The sequence below is a fragment of the Anguilla anguilla genome, chromosome 2, assembly GCF_013347855.1.
Source record: "Anguilla anguilla isolate fAngAng1 chromosome 2, fAngAng1.pri, whole genome shotgun sequence".
Taxonomy (NCBI): Eukaryota; Metazoa; Chordata; class Actinopteri; order Anguilliformes; family Anguillidae; genus Anguilla; species Anguilla anguilla.
Genome location: NC_049202.1, coordinates 23,075,489 through 23,090,986, shown reverse-complemented (window position 1 = coordinate 23,090,986; position 15,498 = coordinate 23,075,489). Strand labels below are relative to the sequence as shown.

The window sequence follows — 15,498 nt, the reverse complement described above, 5'->3', positions numbered from 1 at the left end:
TTGCTGTGAGGCGACAGTGCTACCCACTGCACCACCGTGCCGCCCATTTGAAGGAATCAATATGTTTATTTTTTCATTAATAAATTAGTCCAGGAAAAGATACCAACCCCATGAATAAAGGGTTAGTTTTGGATGAAACACTTAATCTTCAGATAAGATATTTCATGTCAACTGCTTCATTTAATAAGCCTTTTTTTGTTAATAAATCCAGTGTGCAAGTTCAGGCCATGGATAAGACGTTTCTGTGAGAGCTGGTCATTTCAGAGTGTGTGCGATGCACAGTTTTCATGTTAAGCCACCCTTCACCGAATGCTTCTGCTGGAATCAGTGGTGATGTCTTTTCTGTACAATCTATACGATGTACATTGTTGTGTAACAGTGGGGAACTATGGTAACTATGCTTTGATGCCTGCCTAGATTATAGGCATTTCTTTATTAAATGATTCACTCTTGAGTTGAGAAAGACTGTGCACTACTGCCTGTACTACCTCTATACTACACTGCCGGGGGAAAGGGAGAGTTATGCAGTCTAATGGGGACCTAGATTGAGCTGAAGCAAGAGAGTTGTTCCGATGGGGGGGGGGGGGGGGGGGGAGTTATTAGGAGGTGGGGATTTCAGAGCGCAGCGCAGTTTCTGCACTTGTGGCATGATGGTTCCATTTTGCCGTGCTGAGGCCTTGCACGCATGACGCATTGTGCACCGGGAGATTTTCCCTAATTAAATTCACTTTCATCCTGTGAAAATAATAGCACTTGACTGATGAATTTACCTCACACATGTAATGAGTTCCATATCTCTAGTTTTGATCGGCAGCGTTGGATCAGAAGCTGTTTGAACATAGCAAAATAACAAAGTCCTTTTCAGTTTGCTCAAATGGGAGGAACATGCCTGCTCAGCTGCTCAACTAAGCCAAGCAGTGACATGGTCTGTGACAGTCTACATGGTCTGTGACACAGTCTATGCACCCTCCTGGTCTGTGATACAGTCTGTGTGCCCTCATGGTCTGTGCAGTGGCATAGTCTATGTACCGTCATAGTCTTTGAATTGACATAGTCTATTTAGTGAGGTGGTCTGTAGTTACATAGTCATGCACTGTCATGGTCTGTGCAGTGGCATAGTCTATGTAGTGAAGTGGTCTGTAGTTACATAGTGTATGCACTGTCATGGTCTGTGCAGAGGCATAGTCTATGTAATGACGTGGTCGTGGAAAAAGTCTATACAGTACCAGAAGGCACACATTGCAAATACCATGGAAAAGGTAATGTAGACATATTAAACATTTTCTTGCATTTATGTTGATTATTAAAAAATATTTTAAAAAATATGTTACAGAATTTGTATCACAAATAATGTGTATTAGCACTGTTATATATTATTATTTATTACATAATAGTTATTTCCTGAGGCAAATCTGTCATAATTTTCCTCTTCTGTTCTCAAACTACCTTTTTATCTACCATATTCAAAACAGTTTGGGTTAAAACGGAGCTGTGTTCACAGACTGGAATTCACAAGCTGTGCCAGATTCGCAAGCTGTATTTTATCACGAATTGTGCCGTGTTTATAAAGCCATAAGCCAATCACTGCTGGACTAAAGGCCTTTACTACAGTGACAGCTTTTCTCTGAAACTCTTCAGGTGACCAGAATGATCCCTAGCAGCTTCTAGTCCCTTCCACAGAGGCTTTGTCAGTATAGATTGTTCATCAATCAGTGCTATTATATTGTATTCTTTCTGTGAGCTTGTACACTGCTAGCTTAACTAAATTTACTCGCTATGTTTTCAATTTGCCTGCTTAGTGTGGAAACAGTCAATGGAAACTGATGTAATTTGCGCGTAACTCTGGGACTCACCGAGAATTTGGACGTTAGAGCCAGCCAGACAATCTGAATTTTGAACCACTTGCATTGTGACATGCCAAGGTAATGCAACCAGTGTTGAGTTTTATGTTTGTGTGACATCCCGCCCTGTTCCCTAGGTTATGTCTTTTATTTGAAATTTTCACCTCTCTGTTTCTTGACATTTTTTTCTGCTTTTATTTTTAAATACTCACCTCGTCTCATTTCAGAAACTTCACTTCCTGCCCTTGTGTGTTTCCCGCCTGTGTGATTGCCTGTCCCGCCCTGATTAGTTTCACCTGTCCCTCATTATCTCCTAGTGTATTTAGTTTGTGTGTTATCTCCTAGTGTATTTAGTTTGGGTGTTCCCCTCTCTCAGTGCCATTAAATCTCTTGGTGTTTTTTTATTTTATCTTCGCCAGGCGAGAGCACACAAACCACAAACCCACAAACCCTTGAATATAAAAACGACTCATTGAAATCGGTTGAGAAATGTAAACGTTATAGTGCTTTTTATCCAGAAAAACCGCAGCTCCCCCATTTACTTGTATTTGTTTACAGGCCAGTCTTGCCCGCTCCAATATGGCAGCGACGTTGACATACGATCCAAAGGCCAATGCGGCGTCTATGTGCACTCTTCTCATGATCTCTGCTTTGTTTTCCTGGACCTCGCCTTTGTCTTCTCCCTGTCGGATTTGTTTGCCTGATCTTCTGCCTGACTTCCCATGTACTGAACCTTTTGCAAGTAAAGACTGTTTTAATCAAGAATTCTTGTCTCTGAGTCGTGCGTTTGAGTCCTCTTGCTAGTGCTTCCACCAGTCGTTACAGTTTGTTGCATCGTCTTCAACTGTTTATATATCTCCAGTGGGTAAAAATGGAAATAGATACCTTGTAAAAGCTTTCTTTTCCCTTTGCATCTTTTCTGGTTAAATTGTACAAACAGCTTAGCCAAAATTATGGCTGAATTGGTTTCAGGGACGATGGCCTGCGTGTCAGTACTTTTGCAGTGAAAGGCAGCCAAGCTGGATTCTTGTACATGCCGCTTCTCATTTATTCCATACCTCACTTTGTTAGAATGAAAAAATTAAATAAAACAAACTGAAGACATACAATGTAGCTGTTGGCATGCATAAAATCTTTAAGCACTTTACAATGTGTCAATAACAAGCGTTGACACTGAGGCATGTAGCTGCTATGTGTATGAATGATTATAGTTAAAATATGAAAATGTTTCTTTGTGATCGCATCAGGTGGAGCCATTGGATATAAATGTTAAGCATACTCTGTTAAAACTGTTAAAATTGCACACAGTGATATTTTCCTCTATTCACACTACGGGCTAGAAATAAATTTAAGGGCATGACACTGTCCCTGCACTGACCTGCACTGATTAGTGTTAGAGACAGTAGCTGCAGTAATCAGTGCCTGTAACTTATTTAGTTGAGGAGAGTCATTGCAGTTAATATTCAAATATCAGTTTACTGTATATGTGCTCCCATGTTTTCTCTTCCACTTCATCATCAGGCTCTTAAATAAATCACAGCTCTTTTTTTATTTCCAATGCAAGAAGGAAAGAGAACATGTATTTGGCCTTTCAATCAAGCATAGCTTGAGTTCTCATTGAAAAAGGCAGACTGTGCACTGAGTGGGTGGGGGCATTACTCACTGCGTGATCGTTCTGTATTCCTGCATGCCTTATCCCCATTTAGAAAAACAGATATGTTGTCGAGCCAGGTCACCCATGTGAGTTTACTGTCAATTAAAAGGTAATTAGATAATTATGTGTGTGTGTTTGGGGGAGGGCATTCTAAACGAGCAAACAGGACTCCTAATGTGATATTTTTATAAGTTATCATTCTCTGCCATTTATTTCAATTGTTTTCTAGTAGCAGTTCCCTTTAATCAGCAAAACGGAACAAACAGCATTTTGTTCAATGCCAAGATGACTATCAAAGTGTGTTGCATGATGCATTGATGTTCACACAAAAAAGCAATTATCAGTAATGAAATTGATTATTTATTAGAGAAATAAGAATTTGATGTTTAGTTTAAATGACTTTTGAGATCTGGATTTAACAAAGCCAGTATTGTTTGTTGTATTGCAAAAAATGTTGAGTTTTCAAAAATGTGCTAAAATGTAAAAAAAACAAATGTGCAAAATAAAAACTTCAAAAAGAGCTCCAAGCAGAGTATGTTTTACTTTTAGCTCATAAAACATCTGCTTTCTAGCAGTGTCGAAACAACAAGTGGTCCTCGATACAATTCCCAAACTCAATGGCTCCAGTACCAGGAAACCCAACCAGTGAAAATGGATCACGTTTGTTCCTGTATAAGGACATTTTGTAAGCAAATAAATAATGCAAGGCACTCTGCAATGCATCTAAGAGGAGTACACTTACATCCTATAGCCATACGGACATCCATTTTTATAATTTATTTTTAATGCCATGAAAGGACTCACAGTAGACCAAGGAGTTAAGAGCCATGAACCTAGGTGTTAATATAAATGTAGAATACCTTTTGTAGGTGTGCAAAATTCAACTTCCGGCAAGAAATGTTCACGCCGTCATGTCTGACCTCCAGGGAGGTCACATAGTTTTTCATGTAAAGTTTCTTCATTTCTAACCTCCGCAGCAGTAGCTTCAAATTTTGTGTGTAACAACGAAATATGGGTGTGCTAAGGACAGCCAGTCCACAGTGTGCTACTGCCAGTGCTTCACAGAAAAATATTAATGTAGCATTCCATGATTTTTAGCACTGTCCAGTATGAGAAGCTCACAGCTGTTGGCTGTGGATCTGCCTTGGTTCTAGCACTCCCTTGGTGTGAATTGCGAGTAATTTATGCCCGTCATGGCCTCAGTGAGTCACTCGATTAAAACCTTGGATATACTATAGGGTGTGAAGTAATACAGTTGAGGGCAAAAGTTTACATACACCTAGGCTAAAAGATATTCAAACTTAGTTTTTCAGAACTCCACACATTTCATGTTACCATACATTTCTTTTGGCAAGTCAGTTAGGGCATCTACTTTGTTCACATTAGAGGTAATTTTAAAACAATCGATTAGAGACAGATTTATATCAGTTTTAATTCACTATATCAGAATTCCAGGGGGCCGAAAGTTTACATACACCAAGTTGACTGTCTCTTTAAACAGTCTGGAAGATTTCAGAAATTGTTGTAATGACATTTTAGAAGCTTCTGATTGGCCAATTGTCATAATTAAGAGTTAATTGGGAGTTAATTGGCACCTTTGGCTGTATTTAAGGGCCTACCTTTAGAGCTACTGCCTTTTTGTCCTTAATACCATGAAAATCCATGAAGACCTTAGAAAATGTTTTTTGGACCTCCACAAGTCAGGTTCCTCTTTAGGAGCAATTTCCAAACAACTGATGGTACCACAAGCATCTGTACAAACAGTTGTATGCAAATATAAAAATCTTGGGACCACACAGACACTGCATCGTTCTAGAAGGAGGCACAAATTAACTCCCAGGTCTGAACGAACTTTGGTTCGACAGGTTCAACTGAACCCAAGACAACAACAAAGGAACTGGTGAAGGAGTTGGAATCAGGTACCAAAGTATCTACATCCACCATTAAAAGAATCCTACATCAGGGCCGTCTGGGTAGGGCAGAGGTATAAGCACTCACCTACCACTGCAGAGACCCAGGTTCAATCCCCGGCAGTGGTACTTCCGGCTTGGTCAGACGTTCCAACGAACACAATTGGCAGTGTTCGCGAGTGGGAAACCGGTGAGGGTATGAGTCCTGATCGTTGCATTAGTGACTCCTACTGGGAGGGGATCTGAGGGAGATAGCATGAACCACACATCTCCCAGTGAAACTCCTCGCTGTCAGATGAAAAGAAGTGGCTGGCAACTCCACATGTATCGGAGGAGGCATGTGGTAGTCTACACCCTCCCCAGACCAACAGAGGATAGCGCATCGACCAGGACCGTGATACACACGGGGAATTGGTATAACGACTAAAATTGGGGAGAAAATGGGAGAAAAACGGCAAAAAAAGAATCCTACATCGGCATGGCCTGATGATCTGCCAGGCCTGTACCCCAGCCATCTTCAGCTCTTGCTTGTTTCCGGAGCTAGTTGCCTTTTTCTCTTCAGCATATGATGCACATATTCAATTGGACTCAGATCGAGGTAGTGAATTTGCCTGTCAAGGATTTTCCTGTTTTTGGCTTGTAAAAACTCCTTTATTGCTTTAGCAATATGTTTGGGATTATTGTCTTGCTGTAGGATGAAGTGCCGTGATTGTTCAATGAGTTTTGAGGCATTTGCTTGAACTTGAACAGATACTGTAAGATGCATCAGTACACTTCAGAATTCATTCTGCTGGTGCTATCGGCAGTGACATCTCTGAAGACAAGTGAGCAAGTACCTGTGGCAACCGTACATGCCCAAACATAACATCCCCACCACCATGTTTTACAGATGAAGGAGGGTGATTTGGATCTTTGGCAGTTTCTTTTGGCCTCCACACTCTGCTCTTGCTAACACTCTGATACAAGTAAATCCTGGTCTCATCTGTCCAGAAGTCTTTTTTCCAGTAGGCTCTTTTTGGTACTACTTAGCGAAGTGTAACCGGGCTGCTTTGTTTTTGCAGCTAACTTGTAGTTTGCATTTTGCAGTGTAGCCACAGTTTGTGAAGTCTGCTGCACACTGACACATGCATGGCTGCCACCTGAAGTGTTTCTGATCTGTCTGACGGGTGTTTGGGGTTTTTCTTCAATGTGGTTGATGTCTTCGGTCATCAACTGTAGAGGTCGTCCTTGGCCTTCAAGCCCTTTGTGAGTACTGAGCTCACCAGTGCTTTTTTTCTTCTTGATGACTTTCCAAACAGTTGATTTTGGTAAGTCTAATGTTTGACCAATGTCTCTTTTTCTTATTTTTCAGCCTCATAATGGCTTTCTTGGCTTTCATTAGCAGAAGTCTGATCCTCATATTGACAAACACCAATAACAGACTCCAAAGGCAAAAGCCTAGAATCAAGACTAGATACTGAAAGCTGCACTTAGGAAGCAATTGAACATACCTTGCTAATCAGGAACAACTGTGAAGCCATGTGTCCCAAACATTATGATGCCCTGAAATGGAGGGGCTATGTATAAAAAGTGCTGAAATTTAATAAAAATGTTGAAATTTCTGCATGGTGAAGCCAAAATATATAAAAATACTCTTTAATAAAAGCTGAGAATCTGAACTTTAACGAACACACACACACGGACACATGCACACACACACACACACAGACACACACGGACACACCCACGCACACACACATATTGTCATAGTGCCAGTGGTGGTCAGGAGGCAGGTCTTGTGACTGGGTGATGCCGTCGGTCAGGGCACTTGGCCATGGTTGCCAGATCGGACTTTAATGCCGCGGTGGGTCGCAGGACCCCTGGCAGTGCCACATTCTACCATGCGCCTGTGTGCTTACTGATTTGCGGCAGACAGGACCGTGCCTGTGATTTTGGTACAAGGCTAACGGGGCCTGCAGCAAAATTGTCTGTGAAAAAATCAAACGAATTAATACATTTTGCATGCTGCACTTCCCCTCTAGTGAGACCCATGGGAGAGATGCTGTAGTGGAGGTGATTGGGTTACCTTTGATCCAATAACAGGCCTTATTCAAGCTCCAGGGCTTCACAGAACTCTGCAATACAGTAGTTTTTCTGCTGGGAAATCGATCCTTTCTGAAGCACTCAGACAGAGACAGCACTGCAGCAGAGAGCCTTGAAACAGGGGCTCCTGTCCACTAATGTGATCAGTGCTGAAGCATTCCCATTTTAGCCTGAAGAAACTGCTATCTTCTGCTCATCATCAAAGAGCTGAGCTCAAATCTCAGTGCTTTTAATGCCTTTACTCTGCTAATCAATAACCATTTTGTTACTGTGTATGTGCACGTGTGTGCACTTTTGTGCTTGTGTGTGTATATATGGCATGTGTGTGCATTTGTGTGTGACTGTTAGTGAGTGTGTTTATGAATATGTGAATCAGTATATGTGTATGTGTATATGTGGCAGATTGTGTGTATCTGTGTGCATTTATCTGTGTATGCTTGTTAGAGCATGTTTCTGTATTTGTCTGTGTGTGTGGGTGTGGGGGGGCTAAAGTAGAATAAACAGCCACACCCATCTGAGACCCTGTTGCACTGCGGCATGATCTGCCAGAGCAGTGAGTGTGTGTGAGTGTGTGTGTGTTTGGGGGGGGGGGGGGGCAGCTCTGTTCCCTGCTCATTGGCTGCGTGCATTATTGATGGTGCAGGAGTCCAGCTCTCTGCAGCCCAGCCCAACAGAGCAAGTCTGGGGTGGGAAGGGATGGGGGAGCGACAGGAACAGCAGCCTCCTTACGAGGGGATATGCCAGTATGCCCAGAAAATCACATCCTGCTTCGGACTGGACGGTAAGCAGGGGGCCTACAGTGTGAGGACAGTTTAGGGGAGAGGTGCTGTTCTCGGGTTTGTGCGTGAAAGTGAGTGCGTGTGAGTGTATGTGTGTGTGTGCTCGTGAGTGTGTGTGTGTGTGTGTGTACGCGCATTTCTGCATGGTCGCGTAGCATGCTGCAGGCTTCAAGGAGGTGAAATGACAGATTGAGAGGTAAGATGAAGAGAGGGATTACAGGAGAGAGGAAGAAAGAGATAAGGAAAGAATGAGGGAGAAGGGAAGTAGAGAGAGATACTGAGGGAGAGTGGCTTGTGCATGGAGGTGTGCTCTGCTGCAGTTTTTTCGCGTGAGTGGAGATTTCCAGAGGGTAATAAAGGAAGCAGAGTTGTTGCTCTGCTCCTGGGATTTCACTGGTGGAATGCTGACATGACTAGAGAGAATATGATGAGGCTTTCCTTTTGTATGATTATTTATGTACGCCTGTTTTTAATATGCTGAAATGACGTTATTAGCTACACGCTTGCAGTTTGTTTTGTTGTTATTGTTACTAGAAATAAACTCCTGGACAGTATTGTCATAGAGAGGCTCTCTGTTACCAATACCATATCCGCAAATGCTAGCCATCTTTAAACTATGAGAACACCAGGACACATAATTAAACACATATATGTTTATACAATATCCAAGCTGCCTGCAGTCATTTCTGTCTTTATATACACATGCCACATTTCACCACATCTACAAAGGATACATATACACACACCACATGTACAACACATATTGTAGTATATTTGTAGATGAAAGAATAAGTTACTAATAAACATACTCATGTTTAACCTTGTAAATAATGAAATATCACAACTGGTGCAACTGACTAAAGCTAGTGCTTTAAAATGTGGGCTCCTCTATTCTTCTAAGTAGGGGTGTGGTACACATTATAGACGTGTTGTAGGGTTTAGGAGCGTGACAATATGTGAACTCTGAAAATGGTTCTTAAAGGTGCAACTACTCATAAGACTGCTGCACAGAAAGAGGACATTTACCAGAAAGATGAAGGACAGTATGTCCTTTAACACCCTTGTCACCAAGAGGTTGAAGGACAAATTTTACTATAACGGCATCATCAGGATATTGTTTGATTGTTAGTAGCTGGATTCCAGATTGGTTTCCTGTCAGTGAAGACAAAATGGCGGACTGAGCATTACTTTGTAATCCCTTCCATCACAACTATATATAAAGCCTTACTGGACTCTTAGTCTAGTAATTTAATCCTTAGTTCAAGTCGTTTATGTCACTCTCCCATCTCTCCGTCTCTGGGTGTAGTTATCTCTGTTTTTTTTAAGGTGATTTAACCGGGAACTGGGACCAGAGGCAGACGCACCCTCGAATGGCCTCTGAATTGCGAGGCTTTTCTAAAAATGGAATGTGACTGGTATGGAAGAGTCATCTATAATTGATGAAGCGGTAATAGAGAAATGTGGAGGGGGGGGGAGGGTGGATGGGGGGATTGGTGCTTGTAGGAACTGAAACTGGGCTTGTGACCAGAATAGTGTCCGCAAGCAAGTAACGTAAACATTTCAGTAAATAAGGTTATGGTATTTTTATGGTTTAGATTTTTATACCTGTATATAACTTGCTTGGTTAGCTTAGTTAACTAGCATTGGTGCTTTTCTGGTATGGTGCTTTACTTGCTGGTCTGGGAATGTTTTATCCAAGTGTGACTGTATTGCTCATTTTAATCAGATGAATGCACTTTGATTCTCCTATATTGTGAGTCATTCTGGATAAGAATGGTTGCTAAATAAATGTAATGTCATGTAAAGCTTGATGGTATGAATGAGAGCACATTGCTTCGTTGTGACATTGACTGTCTTTCAACATCTTTAATCAAAAATATTATTTAATCTCTGCGCTCAACAGACATTTAAATTCAATTCCCTCCATGGTATTATAATTTTACTGAAAATACTAGGTTAGATAATCTAAATCTTCAGGCTCATCCAAAGAAGAGAAGGCTGTACTTCCCTAACCCAATCAAATCCAAACAATCTTTGGTGCAACAATCCAACAATGGAGGGAGTGCTTTTAATTACACAGATGTGGGCAAGCTTACCAAGCCATGAAGCGATTGCATATTTAAACTGAAATAAATTAATGTGAAAAAATGTAATCTTCTTAAAGAATCCTATTGGTGGGGTGGGATTAAATGTTGGTGTGGTTCCTTTTAATATCTCTGTCCCATGGGACTGTCCAGGTATGGCAGTCCATCAATCGTGACAATTTAATGCCCTGGTCACGTCTCCCAAGAGATAATCACTAAAAATACACAGGTTTTAATCTTCTTATGTGGCTGCAGAAGGAGCTTGGGGATGCACACGGCTTGACAGTCTCTTGGCTCTTTGGCAGTAGAGTTCGTGGCCACGAGTTCGCGGCTTCGCCATGCCCTCTGTGCCGCACCTCAATGCTCTGGGGAAGCTGTGCGGCTCGATCCGGAGCGAGGAAATGGTGCTGGACCGGGTCAAACGGAAGAACTCAGTGAGACGCATGTCCATCATCGAAGACGGCCACGTTGCTGAGGTTCTGTACCTGATCCCCAAGCAGTCGATAATGCAGCAGCTGCCCTTCCTCAACCCGGAGGACTACTACCTGTGTGAGCGGCTAGTAGGCATACCCACTGACTTGGGCCAAGGTGAGGCTGGCCGTATCTGGGCACGTTGGAGCAGCTGGTCCGCTCCAGCCGGGGGCAGAGTTTAGTTTTTAAGGTCTCATGGCAGGAGCAGAACTTGGTCGGTTTACGGTGCTTAGAATGTCTGCTCATGCACTTTATTTATTTGCAGTCCCATTGGTAAGAAGTTCAGGGGCAACAGACAGCTGTCACTCAGAGTTTTGTTTTGTAACAGTCGCAGCCATTTGGTTTTCCCTGCATGTCTGTGGTGAGGTCTGACTGTTTTTTTTTTTTGGATCAGTGGTGGAGCTGGGGTTGCATGGCTCGGTGTTTTCGGTCAGAGGCGAGGCACAGTCAAAGTCAAACTCACTTCCTGGTCTTACTGAGAGATGTTGCTTTCCAATACCAGCATGGTTGGCTCCACTATTGGTCTTTCAGGCACCTATTTCAGGGTAAATCAGTGGTACCAATGTGGTTAAAATTTTGAAAACATGTCGTTGCAATAAGTGTTTTTTGTATTTTATTGTGTCATTTGGACAATTTAATATTTCGTACACCGACCAGGGACAGTTTGTGTCACTGCCTAGACATTGAGCATCACTCAGAGGAAGTGGTATCTCACGCACTTTGTGAATGACCCAGACCTGGCCTGGACTTCATGACCATATATGGGCCCCCTCTTACCCTGCAGCGCAGTCTCTGGCTCCAATTTGTACAACATGGCAGCACAAAAACCGCACTTCTGCATGCTGTTCGAAAACCTGGGGAAAATCAATGGGTGCCAACACGGTCACTTTTTTTAGTGTATGGATGTGGCGCACAACAGGGGTGCTCCCTCTGTCATGTTCTGCATTTGTGTGCAAACACCTGGAATGTTAATGAAGGGAAGCGCTTCACTGGATGGTTTGTGTCCTCCTCAGAAGCCTGTGCATTTAAGCTGCTATTTGCTGAAGCAGCTTTAGCTATGTGCGATCCTCAGGGACATCACAACATTAGGCCCAGGGGGAGCCTTCTGGTTACCAGCTCATCTGGGCCCTGCTCCTCACTGTTGGCGGTAAAGCAGTGTGGTGTAGCGAATATCACATTATTGTCTGTGTCCACTTATTTTACCGTCACCATGGGAATTGATAACAGACTTCTCGATGGAAATCTTTCAAAAAAGGTTTAAGGATTGTTGAATTCAAAAATAAAAACTCCATAACGCCTTTCCATAATACATTGCTTTGGCAAGCTGTTATATTGCAATCAGAATTATTTTTGCATTTGTTCAACTGCCTTTTCTATAATATCACACACCATTTACTGTGGGTAGGATGAAAATATGAACTCTAATCTTTGGCAGTGAACTTGTTTTACTTTAACACATTTGATGCATTTCATATATTAGAATTTGAACTTTACACTGCAAGTGATCTTTGTAAGACATGTGAACATTATGCTCTTTACTCTATAAGGGAGTTTGAGTGAGCCAGTTTGATATGATGCTTTTTATAAGCAACCTTCTTGAGTGAGTGAAACAGGTTAATATATTGTACATATTGTAATATATTGTGCATTATAAAACATTTTGAAGGAATTCTTGTGGTGTTCTTTACTCTATACGAGACCTTGAATAAATGAGACAAGTTTATATACAATTGACAATTTTGTATTTAGTAGGCATTCTTATCCAGAGTGACTTACAAAGTAATATAGCACCTGGAGTGAACATTCAACACAAGCAGGGCCAATGATTAACTTCTGAGTGATTTCAAGACAAGAATGTCTCTACTTTGTAAGAGAGCTTCTTGAATGGTATTAGACAGGGTAGTGAATATCAGAAACGGGCTGATGGAACGTGATACATGTGGATATAGTGCTGTCATATGGCAGCCTTGCTGTCTGTCCCTCTGGAAATTTCCATATGGTCATACAACATTCTCACAACATTATAGGAACACATTTTCCTTCTCTGTAGCAGGTTCCCCATGTGGGTTTGTCTGCAGTTGGTCAGAGAGCTAACCTGCTCCCTTTGATCACCTTGCCAAAGGTCTCTGTGGAAAGCATTGGACACTAATTCCCCAGGAGATAAAGATATTAGACCAAGAGGGCTATCAGATTTACTGTTGTTGCTGCCATGCTCTGCACTGCTGTCTAGGATCAATGCGTAATCTCTGCCTGAGTCACAGGAATAGCATGGCTCCACTTTGGCATTTGAATATACTTCTGCGTGGATGTTAAAAAATACTCCAAAATCTCCAAGACACATTTTAAACTACCCTAAGTCTTAAGGCACATGTAGAAAAGGCTTTCAGCTACAGTTGGCTACCACCATATATATATTTTTAAGTGCCAAAATAAGGGTTGTCTGTAATAAACTGCCTAAAGATTTATCAATAACAAGACCAGGTCAAAACGTAGTATATGGCTGGACCGGCCGACCAATGGTGTAACTTCATCACTCAGTCACTCAGTCACAGACATTCACGTTTATAGGGCTGGCCACGCTGTTGCGGTCCAGCCAATAATAATAATAATAATAATAATAATAATAATAATAATAATATGTTGTTGTTACAGCTATTGATATGGACTGCTTTGCATTAGCTGTATTTGTCCAATCTGTATTAGTCATGTATTTTCTTTCTTAAAGGGGAATTACACTTTAACACACATATGGGCTTATTTTATTTCTAATTTTCTTCTAATGAATGTGTCAACCTTCATTTTTCGATTAGTTATTTCATTTTGTTAATATTTTACAATGTTTTGTTGCTTACCTTTACAAATTCAGGAAGTAGACCTAGGCAGCATATCATTGCACGACTTCAACGCTATGCTTTTCTTCAAAGAAGAAGAAAAAACCGGAAACCGTACTACTTGGACTTGCGCTAAAAGAAAAAAAAAATTGGTCCTTGTTTCTAACGTTAGACATTTTAAACGAAATAACTAATTGAAAAATGAAGGTCGACACATTCATTAGAAGGACAATATAAACAAAATAAGCCCATATGTGTTTGAAAGTGCAATTCCCCTTTAATGGGTTTTTGGAGATTCTTCATCTTTTCAGTTGATCGAGGTTTAACCGTGATGTTATGCATGATGTTTTGGGCGACTCTGATGTAGTATCTTCAGATCGACTCTAAAACATCCCTGAAAGAATTAATGGTACTTTTCTCTTGCTTATGTAATGGCCACTCTCTCCACTGTCCAATGGGAGAAGTTGATGCTCCTGCCCAAGCAACAGTATTAAGATTAATATTCTCTGCAGTCAGAACACAGACAGGGGTTTTAAATACTTTAACACTCAAACATACTCACATATTTATATAATCAGAATTGTTTATTCATATATGTTTTGATAGTTGCATTAGATGATTTGGCAGTGAACTGAAATTTTTGTTTTCTGGCTGTGCAGTTTTTTTCCTTTAACTCAGGACCACTCTTTGACCGATTTGACTGTATTTTACTTTCATTTCAGAGGCTACTTTTATATAGCAACTGGAAACATACTGTGGGAACAGTGCTTAAATGATGCTACAGCTTCAACCACACGGGGGCAGTATCTTTATGAGTAATCTTTTGCTTTTTTAGAAGTTGCTTTAGAGTTAATATTAGAAACAAGTTATTAGTGGAAAGAATGATTGGAGAGAAACAGACAGGAAGGGGGGTGGGGGATTGAGCCATCCAATTAAAGTGATTATTTTAACCAGAACGTCAGGTGCCAACCTGCCCTCTCCACTGACGTTGCTGTGACATTGAGAGGACGTTTTGCTCAGCTGTGTACATGTATAATGAGGTCAGAGGGGGCAAGCTTGGTACAGTCTGCGGGGAAACATAAATCTCATTCCGAATCAGTTCTTAAATAAACCTCTTTAACGTGTCCTAAAGCCCCGGGCCATCCCTCACAGCCAGGCAGAGCCCCTGCCCGCAAATACTTACGCTCGTTTGGCCAGACATTTTTCCCGTGAAGAGACTATGCAGGAGAGAAAAACGAAGGAACAAAGAAAATACATTTAAATCGCTTCCACAAAATTGCAATTATTTCCATCAACTGTTACACAGGGTTTCATTAAATAGACTTTATTATGTTGCTGCGAGGTGCATCAGTGTCTATACGTGTTCACCTTGACTGCAGGATGTTTGATAACAAAGTGACTATATTGTCCAGAGTCTGGGTTGGTTATGTGATCATTTATTTTTGAGCAGACAAATTACCAGAATCCAGCAGTATTTGGGATATGTTCATGATGTTTACATACTGGTGCTCGCAACCAGAGAAACTGTAACATGGTTCATCTGAGGCTGCCTGGTTTTGTGTCTGAACTTTTTTCATTTACTACACATTTCTGGTGTGTGTGTGTGTTTGGGTGTGTGTGTGCAAACATCTTGGTATTGGGCTTGTAAATATGTTGCAATTGCATGTGCATGTGCTCACATGTATATATGGTTATGCATGTGAGTATTTTGTGTTTATGTGCGTGTGTGTGTGTGTGTGTATGCGCGTGTTGGAAGATGGGGCTGAGTCAGACAGACAGATGACCTTTGCCCTCTAACCCCTCTCTTATGTTTGAGCATAATTGCCTCGCACAGCTTTCTGCAGAC

General features: G+C 41.5%; 1 protein-coding gene across 22 annotated transcripts in view; it reads left to right on the top strand.

Annotated features, from left to right (window-relative positions):
• The first annotated feature begins 8,138 nt into the window (after positions 1 to 8,138).
• ablim1b (actin binding LIM protein 1b) overlaps positions 8,139 to 15,498 on the top strand; it is a 119,857-nt gene continuing 112,497 nt past the window's right edge. For 5 of the 22 annotated variants that reach the window (XM_035405682.1, XM_035405670.1, XM_035405681.1 and 2 more), the window contains exon 1: positions 8,141 to 8,268. In XM_035405682.1, coding sequence (XP_035261573.1) covers positions 8,184 to 8,268 — 85 coding nt within the window. In that variant the 5' untranslated portion in view covers positions 8,141 to 8,183. Of the gene's footprint in view, positions 8,269 to 15,498 lie in introns of all 22 variants that reach the window. The other 17 variants (XM_035405685.1, XM_035405691.1, XM_035405675.1 and 14 more) reach the window with 6 other exon arrangements.